The following is a 9739-nucleotide window of genomic DNA, read 5'->3' as shown; positions in this document are numbered from 1 at the left end:
AACCGACTCCAAATTATTATTACTAAGGATTTTTTGGTTAAAAGAGGCCTTTTGTGTTGGTACACTTACCCTTATAGGACATCCAAAGAGCTCAACGCGCATACACACATGGTTTTGCCAAGTCAAAGGGTGGATCCGGACGAAACGTGCTCGAACTGGAGGGAAGATTTCACGGACGACAATGGAATGCTGATCAAAGTTTCCACGAAACACCTAAAAAGAGACGGATGGCATTTCAGACTACCTAAAATATAGTGACCTCGTGATCAATGAATTATATTGAAATAGACTTTTTTCTTCGAAAATGAACTGACAAGGGACAGTTCAAAAAGGTTTCCGTGTACCATTATTTGCCTTTTTACCTTCTTTTCACCATCCTCAGTGTGATTCGCCCAATAAGAATTGTTGATGCTGTATGATATGAAGTAACTGGTCACCCATTTGCTGGAGTCCTGTCTTCCCTGGGTCGCCACCTTAGTCACAGTAGTAAGGATTCCGAGATCGATCTTAAGCCACTGTTGGTCGTTTTTAGTGTTAGGACACCATGCTCCTGCTTTAGAAGACGCAGCCACCAGGTTTAAACGTGCGAGGTTTGCGGCATGATTACTACTGTCAATCGTCGAGGCAGACATAGCGCTATCTTGAATCCTACCATCTTCTACTCCGAGTGACATGACGCAATGATGGTCTGATTAAAGATGATTAATCAAGAATACAAGGATACGTATAGCTTAGTTGTCATTAACTGGTTTCGCGAGGACTGGGAATACCTCATTTCTCAATATTCTAGAATAAGCACCTCCCTGTACTCGTGCCCTCCACCCCCCCCCCCCCCCCCCCCCCCCCCCGGAGTAACCAGTCCCATCTGTTCACAAGAACGCAGCTCTTATTTGAAACAGAATAAAATGCTGGCGATTATTCGAAAAGACATAAATGTATGCGTTAGACAATTGTTTCACTAGTTTATTTAGTATCTCTGATATTAATTCATTGTCATATTTTGTTTGTTTTGTCAGCTCTGTCGATGTGTGGGGGAGAGATGGGACAAGGAAAGAACCCAGAGATCACAGCTTTCTCTATAAATTGGAGGACCGGCAAGTTCCCTACGATCTCCTACCTCAGTTTGAGCGTCTTGGTGCTGGAGAGCGATAATCGTAAAGGTTTTCTTGCTGATTGTAGACAGTTGCTCTGTGTCTCGCTTAAGGTATCTAATATCTCTCATAACAGAGATCAAGGTATCATTGCAACAAGTACTTACACTTTTGACAGCCATATGCTTCTACCCTCATACAGATATGGCTTTTCCAAGTCTTTGGAAGGAATCGCAGGTACTTGGCATGGATTGGTGGATGAAGGTAATGGTAAACGGGAGTGTTAACGTCGATGTTACCACCTAATACCTGAATGATATGAAGTGTTTCACACTTACTGCCAAAATCGTTGTATCCCACTGCGCGTTTTGCAAACTTCGAAGGAACTTTGGGTTTTTCTGTTCCGTCAATCATCTTAGCGGACCTCTTAGAAGACAAATGTTTACTTGAACGACTTCAAAAGGTCATTGTTTTCGGTGATTTGTGATTGGTGGATTTCGATCCGTTTGGTTTGTTTCTGTGTTTCAAGGTTCGTTGCTTGTAATCGTCCTGTTTCGGAATATAATCGACTAGTTTGCTTCGAAGATTTTTTCTGATCTTTCTTATTCGTGTCACGTGCAAGAATAAAGCAATGTCTGCCTCCTTCCCTAGACAAAAATTCCACTCACCATCGCGTTTTCATTCGCCATTCTCAGTTTTGTTTATGCGGGCCAAGCGCGTTGAAACATTCTGATTTGCATTAACCCGCCCCCCACTCAAATGATTGACGGAACAGAACAACCCAAACCCCCTTTAAAGTTTGCAAAACGCACGGCGCGATACAATGAATTTGGCAGTAATAGCAGGCAATTTTAGTTCAACAGTATGCTTACCGTCATTCTTATACACCACGAGGTCCTGTTGAAAACGTTTCGAAAATATTCTAGCAGAAAAAGGTAAAAAACTGAGAGCAACAGCTTTTGAGCTGAAGTAATTTTACTTAAGATCTGCTTTCAAACGAGTCACGTAATTGTTTGTAAAGAAAGGTAACAGTAAATTAAGATAAATTAAGATTTGTTACGGGGGGCATTATCGCGAGTGCCGAAGGCACGAACCTTGTAGCGGGATCTGGGGCTATCGTCCCGCAAAAAATTTGCAAATTTGGACGCTCTGAAACGCTATTTTCAGCACTCGTCATGAGATGTGTCTCCTAAAAATCTACCTCGAATATGAAATGGCAAACAATTGCAAGTCACTATAATCAAAATAACTGAGTCTGAAGAAAACAAATCCATCCACAGACTTAATATGTCTGGCTCAACAGGTCCGGCGGGGAGGGGGAGCAGCTGCCCCACTTGCCCCCCCTCCCCCCTCCCCTCTAGCTACGGCTCTGGAGACTGTTTCTCCCCTTTATCAAAACTCTGAAACGTTGTAGAACTGACCTTTGTAAGCCTAGGCGTCGTTAGGAATGCTTAAGATTGATATTCATTGTGTTTGATATTCAAACAACAACTTGATTGATGGTCTACCTTAATATGCCCATCCATAAGAGTATACGACGCCCAATGAATTCCATCAGTGCTGTAACTTAAACTGTAGCTTATCACCCATTCTCCTCCGTTATTCCTTCCCTGTGTCGCTACTTTAGTCACTGTCGTTTCCCGCCCAAAGTTGACTTGCAGCCACTGGTTACCATCATTAGTTTTGGTACACCAAGACCCATCGTTCCCTTTTTGGTAAATGTTGTTTAGTCGTGAAAAGTGAGGATAATAATTAGCACTATAATATGAAGACGCTGACAATGTGTCGTCAGGAAGATGGCCACTTTCTATTCCCAGAGGGATAACGCAACTTTTCGCTGCAAGTAAAATATTTGCCTTAAATATATAAACAACAACAAAAAAAAGAAACACGGCATAACATGTTTTTGGCGCAGGGCATCCAAAGGAATCCGGATTCCGGAATCCGAGAAATTTAAATTTTTTGCTTGTGGAATCCGAAATCCTGGGCTTTGGAGTCCAGAATCCAAGACACCTTCTTTCTTTAAACCGCTGAGTGTTATACGTATCAATGGGAACAATTTTTGTCATGAAATCCGAAACGAAACTGGTCAATCAGAAATTGCTTTGCTAGCTCTAGGTTGGATCTCTCTTGCCGGACAAAGAGCCAAAAACAAAGCTAAAGTAGTGTTTAAAAATATTCATGGCTTACACCAGCCACACTATCAAAAATCTTTACAGAAGCCCACGCAATCAATAGTAATTATAACCTTAGAAACTCAACTTAAAAGGTTGCCTTTCCCCTACGTACATACCCAAAAGAGGAATGGAGCCAAGATATGGAATGATTTACCAGAGGAGATCCGAAGTTGTGAGACGCTTACGTCATTTAAAGCTAAAATCAAATCCCATAGGTCTTAATTAGAACATAAATAGATAATATTTTTGGTTAGTACTTTCTATCTTTATGGGTAGTATAAAATTTAACTTAGATTCTATCGCTCTCTTTTAGAATACTTAATGTACGGATTATAAAGTTTACAGTCTTTGTAGCGTGTACTTTAGATTGTACAATATCATATTTTGTATTTACTGTCTATTGGTTATCTATTTTTGCATTCCCCAAATGGAAACCAGCTTTTGTTGATCTAGGCTAGCGTGGATAAATAAAGTTGATCTTATCTTATCTTCTTATCTTATAGGTAAGCATGCATTGACAAGAGCGAACGTGCCTACCGTCCTCGCATCCATAAATCTCTACTCTCATTGAAATGTGATTGTGCCAACTTTTGGGATGGAAACGAATACCTCGAGCGTGAATGTCCGTTTCAGGACTGAAAAAATGCTTGACAACTGTGGTTCTGTCGTTATTACCAAGGAAAATCTAGGGATAAAGTAATTGCAATACCACTTAAACGGTGAACGAATGAACAACCCTGAGAACACTGTACCAGAAAGCTTTTCATGTCGCTATATGAAAAGCTACCCGGTATAGTATGAAAACCTGTTCACACTGCACCAAAGAGTGTCACAGAAACCTATCTGATACTTTGACGATCCACTTTAAAGATCGGTGCGGCGCAACTTCGCTCTGTTACAGACGACGCGTTGTCTGAACAGAAGCCCTATCCGATACGGTTTACGTGCCGGTGAGAGCTTTCCGGTATAGTGTAGGCATAGCCCTAAATAGCAAAAAATTCATAACAAAATGGAAGCCGAATGGACTATTGAAATAATAAAGGGGCGAACGAACGAACGAGCAAATGAGTGAACCAACGAACAAGCGAACGAACTACCGAACGATTAGATCAACAAACGCATGAACGAATGAATGAAGCGAAAGCAGAAGCTAGAGTCGCACTTAGCTATCGCCTTGAGCGACTCTTATTCTTCATTCGTGATAAGCAATCTCCCACGTGCATTGATAACTCAATAGTACACGCTGAACGGCTCACAGCCGTTTACCATTTGTTACACCAGGTTTCGACAGTTATTTTTCAATTAACGTTTACCTTGACTTTACTGTTTTTCCGGACGTAAATCCAATAAAAATAATCTGCCGTGTAACTCACTGCAAAACTTATCACCCATTGATTAGTATCGTGTCGCCCCTGGATGGCCACGCCTCTTATAATATAGTAGCCAGCGAAATGAACCTGCAAAGGTAAATATTGGTATTTGCAAGCTAAGTAGAAGTATTATAACTGAATTTAGATAACAATACAACCTATGGTGATAACATACTTGAAGCCACTGGTTGCCATCATTCTCTTTAGCAGCCCAGCAGTATTTACTTGAAAGTAAGTTAAGTTTCGCTCGGTTTGGATGAAAACTGGCGCTATAGTGACTCGAAGCTGTTAAGGCATCATCAGGAATCCTTCCGTCCTCCACCCCCACAGGCGTTAAACAACTCTTTACTAAGATACAAGATCAATTAAAAAGAATAAAAAGTAGTTTTAAAAAAAACATACATTCATACCACTCTCGAATAAGTGTCGCTCCTGTATAAGCGCCGCACCCATAACAGGGAAAATGACATAAGCGCTGCGGTGCTTAGTCGATCATTTACGGTAACAACCTACCATCTGGACAACCATACAGCTCGGCTCTCAGACAAGTTGCTTTGCTGTTGTATGTCTGCGGATGAAAACGAATGTATCGAGCCTCGATGTGGGGATTTAGCGAATGTGAAACAACGGTGTTACTATCCGAGTTTCCAGCAAAGATCTGCAAAAGCAAATTGATTCAATGCCAAAGTCAAAAATGTTGATAACATGGTTCCCACTTTACTCGACCACCACCAAATTCTCGTAAGAATACCACCTATACCTCGACAGTCCCATCCAATCTTAAACGCTAGAGGATTTAAGTTATAGCGGCTGAGGTAGTGTCTGTCCGTTAAATGGAGAGAATCTTGGACGCATCAAGAGGCCAACAGCTGAAGCCAGAGAATAATCAGAGAGAAAATACAATCAGATTGATTTTATCACCACACATCGAGCCTAGGAGAAGCTGTAGCGATACTCACGCTGATGTCACCTATTGATACTAATGTCCCTTAGAGAAGCGTATTGGTGCTTTTAACAAAAGATTCTTTTGTTTCACTAGTTACAAAATTAATTTAAATAACAAAAACAATGTTTGTAAACAGCGATGTCTCCTATTGGGTGATCCCATGAAGTACAAACTAATAATTTATATACAAACTCTGTCAATACCACCTTGTCAATAGCGTGTTGTTTGTATCCAGCCCAGTGCTTCCCATCCACACTATATGAAAGCGTGTATGTTGTCACTCTATCCTCACTGTTGTATCGACCTTGAGTCGCCACCTTAGTAACGGCAGTTATCTCCCCCAGGTCAATTTGCAGCCACTGATTTTCACTGCTAGTCTTCGGGCACCACGCACTGACATCGCTGCCCTTGTTAAAAAAATTCAGTCGTGCGTTTGAGGGCCCGTGGCTGATGTTGACACTGCTCGAAGCTGTGATTGCACTGTCAGGAATGCGTCTGTCCTCCATCCCAAGGGGAACTGAGCACCTGTGAACTTTAAAAGGAAATGAATAATTGAACAAACTTTTAAAACGTGGCAAAGGACCAAGAGACCCACTGGCTAGAATTCAACACTTGCTAACAGGTTTGTGGTGGGACGTGGCCGGACAAAGAAGAAATCATGTAAAATACTTAAACGAAAATTACTGATTCTAAAATTATATTTTTATCATGCAATATTTGCCTAGTTTGCCTGCATGGTATAGCTTATAAATTCACACAGGCACAACATAAAACCATTTAAGCTGCATTATTAAAAAAACATGACTGGGGTGAAAAAAAATATTGCTGTTTTTTTCCAGAAGTAAATGAAAAAGTGTGGAGGGAACATAGGATTATGAGTTCATCGACATCGGGACCTAGATTCACTGTTTCACTTTTCTCACCAAGAACTGAAGCTTGGGTCGTTCGGGCCACGCGCGTAGTCAGGCATGATTTTTTTCTTTTTAAGCCCAGGAGGTTAAATAATATAAATAATAATACTGTGTGCATGCTAAGGAAATTTACAAAAACTCCGATATAAACTCTCTTGTTAAAAAGTACAGTTTCTTTGTTAGAACGTGACTTTCTGTAGGACAAGAACAGCTTCGTTTTCCAGAAATGTGCAGGAGGAGTAACTGTATTTTCAAAAACTATAAACAACGACACACCTAAAAATCAACAAGCAAATTAAAAACTTGAAAGTTACGTTCTAACTCAAATCTACAGTATTTAACAAGAAAGTTTTTATCTACGTAAACTTCCTTGGCATGTACACAGTTTATCCAATAAGAACGTGAATGACGTGAATTGTGTATTTGAAGAAATTGGTTGGTTGATGAAATTTTCATTTTGGGGTGTTGGATCGATATATAAATCTTACTGACGCAAACTGTTAAGCTGTTAAGCCCGGGCTTAATGGCTCAAAGGTAGCTTCGTTTCGACTGGAAACAACCCCTAACGACGCCAAACTTACCGTTCCTACACCCATAGACTTCTGCTCTCATTGCCACACGCTCATTCCATGCTTTAGGGTGGAAACGCACAAGTCGGGCATAGAACTCTGTCTGAAGCAGGTGTTTCACGATGGTATTTCTGTCCTTGTTAGCCAGGAATATCTAGAAGGATTAAATTACGGAAGTGAAGTGAATGTTATGGCCGTAATAATCGAATTAAGGTGACCGGAGTTGAAAGGAAACGGTCAACAATTAGATACGTTTCATTAAACCCTCAACTCCCATCAAAATTAAAACCGTTCAATAAAGGTTTGTTGATCCACTGGAATGATCATTTTCATCGCCAAGTTTACGTTATAAATGAAACACATTTATTCTCACACCACCTGATGCCCTACATAAAACGGCAGTTTTATTATGATTATCCCTTATATAAAACAGAAAGCCAATTTGATTTAATGCAGCTACGTTTCAAAATCATCATCATAATCATCAAAGTCGTCATCATCATTATTATTACCTCACTGTTTTTCTTTTGTTTTGTTTTCAACCCCTTTAATTTCCAAATCATTTTCAAATAAGTTGCAAGTTAATGACTTTATTGAAAATATCGTGACACTGCCCTTTAACTGTCGCACTGATATCAATGAAAACGCAAATAACAAACACGTCATTGAAAAGTACCCGGAATGAAATGGCTTTTTTGCCTGACAACCTTTGGTACAGCGATAAACACGCTGGTGTTAACTATTGATATTAATGCGCCAACCAGAAGAACAATGCATTGGTTCTTTAAAAGAAATATTCTTTTGTTTCACTTATTAAAAATATGAACAACAACTGAAAAAAAAAATGTTTGTAAACAGTGATTTATCCTATTAACTGACCCATGTGACACTGTTTTCCTTGTATTCAGCCCAGTGCGTCTCGTCCAAGCTGTATGACAGACTGAACTGTGTTACCCAATGATCAGCGTCCCGCCGCCCCTGTGTTGCCACCTTAGTAACTCGAACCAGCTCTCCAAGGTCGATTTGAAGCCATTGACTGCCGTTGTTCGCTTTTGCCACCCAGCCGCCGGGACTTTGACCATTTAATCTCGCGCGTTCAGGGCCATTTTTCGATCCTGCCATCGAAGAGGCTGAAAATGCAGCATCAGGCACTTGACCGCTTTCCAAACCAAGAGGAAGGGAACAGCGATAAACTGGAATGCAATTTAAATAATGGATACTTTACTTTGGTGATGTGATAAACTGCATTTACAGACATAAGGAATCTCAAAGTTGACGACAAGTATTGTCACAAAGGCAACAACTATATATTGTTTACTCAGGCCTTGGTGTCTGGATTTGGAGCCAATATATCCCTCAACACTTTCATGGCCAAGGTATGAAGATTGCTCTTTCGTCTCCTCTATAATATCTCCTAAAATAACTTCAATTTTACACCAGTTCAAACAACCGCTTTCTTCTGTCCCCAAGGTGGCCGTTGTGGAGAGGTTCAACTTTATCACGATTATGCAGACCTAAGACGGTGTTACCTACCTTGGTCTTTGGCTTCTATGGATAACACCCTCCTCGATACGCACAATTCTCCTTATCATAACTCTTTCAATAATTGTTTAAGGTTGATACTTCAGCTGTCACTTAATCAATAAAGGGTGTCATGTTCCATTCGACAATTGAACAACGTTAAATTCAGTTGATTTATGAAGCTCGAAATCCTTTGAGCACCAGATGTCAAAACTTTAAAAAGAAACAATAATAATAGCTTAACGATAACCTCTAACTAAGATAATTCTATTCACAGATCATAGGTCGAGCTTCGAGGCAAGACGTAGAGAGAGGGAGGGGCATAACAAGTTAAAATGTAAATTAAAGCCTCTCTATTTGAATCAGCTTGCTTTGTCCCCGTTCCCGCACTACGGCTTTAACCCCTCACGATTTGTATTTTTTAGTTTGCGCTTAGAAACACTCAACACACAGTAAAGAGACTGATATTGACAAGACGTCCAGCAAACAAGTACCATTTGTCTTACATACTTAACAATGGGTTGAGGTCGATGCTTCTCTTAATGCGCGGCAGCCTAATGTCTTCTTTGTGATTTCCATTGTTGGGAAAAAGCTGAAAGAATAAAGAGCCCGTTTGAGGTGATATACCACCACAGTGTTATAATTATCAATGCAACATCAAACTGTCAAATAACTCACCCTACTTTGTGAGGTCTTGTATTGCTCACTACTGGCAGAGCCACATGAAGAGACAAGGAAAATGGTAAAAATGGGCATAGTAAACAAGCTGTCCATTATTTTACCAGTTCTGCGCTCACTCTAAAACTGAGCAGATAGCTTTCAGCGTCGTCAGTTCTTGCTTTATGTTACCAACTGCATGTATTTTGGCTTCAGCTACACTTCGGTGACCACCAGAAAGGATATTTCACTAATCAGTGAAGCTTGCTCATTGGCCACTTATCTTGCACGAGTGAATCATCATGCATTGTTGGGACGTCATGAAATTTCAGCTGAAGTATCAGTTACACGTTCATATCTCCTTACGATCAAATTAGTTAAGCATTGCAGTTTGTATAATGTTTTGGCTACTCAATAGTTTGTGTGCCCAGTGTTAGAACTGAAAGAATCAATGTAGCTATTCCTGATGCTAAGATTTTGGAGTGATGCTTTCAATG

General features: G+C 40.3%; 2 protein-coding genes across 2 annotated transcripts in view; both read right to left on the bottom strand.

Moving 5' to 3' along the window:
- LOC140937998 (lactadherin-like) overlaps positions 1-6090 on the bottom strand; it is a 9195-nt gene extending 3105 nt beyond the window's left edge. The window contains exons 1-9 of the mRNA XM_073387551.1: positions 5788-6090; positions 5152-5296; positions 4814-4986; positions 4582-4725; positions 3806-3953; positions 2600-2928; positions 1259-1400; positions 363-688; positions 70-213 (exon numbers count right to left, since the gene is read on the bottom strand). Coding sequence (XP_073243652.1) covers positions 70-213; positions 363-688; positions 1259-1400; positions 2600-2928; positions 3806-3953; positions 4582-4725; positions 4814-4986; positions 5152-5296; positions 5788-6090 — 1854 coding nt within the window. The remainder of the gene's footprint in view (positions 1-69; positions 214-362; positions 689-1258; positions 1401-2599; positions 2929-3805; positions 3954-4581; positions 4726-4813; positions 4987-5151; positions 5297-5787) is intronic.
- A 722-nt stretch (positions 6091-6812) lies between these two features.
- On the bottom strand, positions 6813-9414 carry LOC140937997 (lactadherin-like). The gene is made up of 5 exons (XM_073387550.1): positions 9264-9414; positions 9096-9177; positions 7944-8257; positions 7077-7218; positions 6813-6823 (listed from the first exon to the last, which is right to left on the bottom strand). Exons 1-5 carry the CDS (start codon positions 9357-9359, stop codon positions 6813-6815), a joined length of 645 nt encoding a protein of 214 aa, XP_073243651.1. The 5' UTR covers positions 9360-9414.
- Between the last annotated feature and the right edge of the window lie 325 nt (positions 9415-9739).

The sequence above is a fragment of the Porites lutea genome, chromosome 5, assembly GCF_958299795.1.
Source record: "Porites lutea chromosome 5, jaPorLute2.1, whole genome shotgun sequence".
NCBI classification, from domain to species: domain Eukaryota; kingdom Metazoa; phylum Cnidaria; class Anthozoa; order Scleractinia; family Poritidae; genus Porites; species Porites lutea.
Note: the sequence above shows the minus strand (reverse complement) of the source record. Positions and strands in the feature narration are given on the sequence as shown.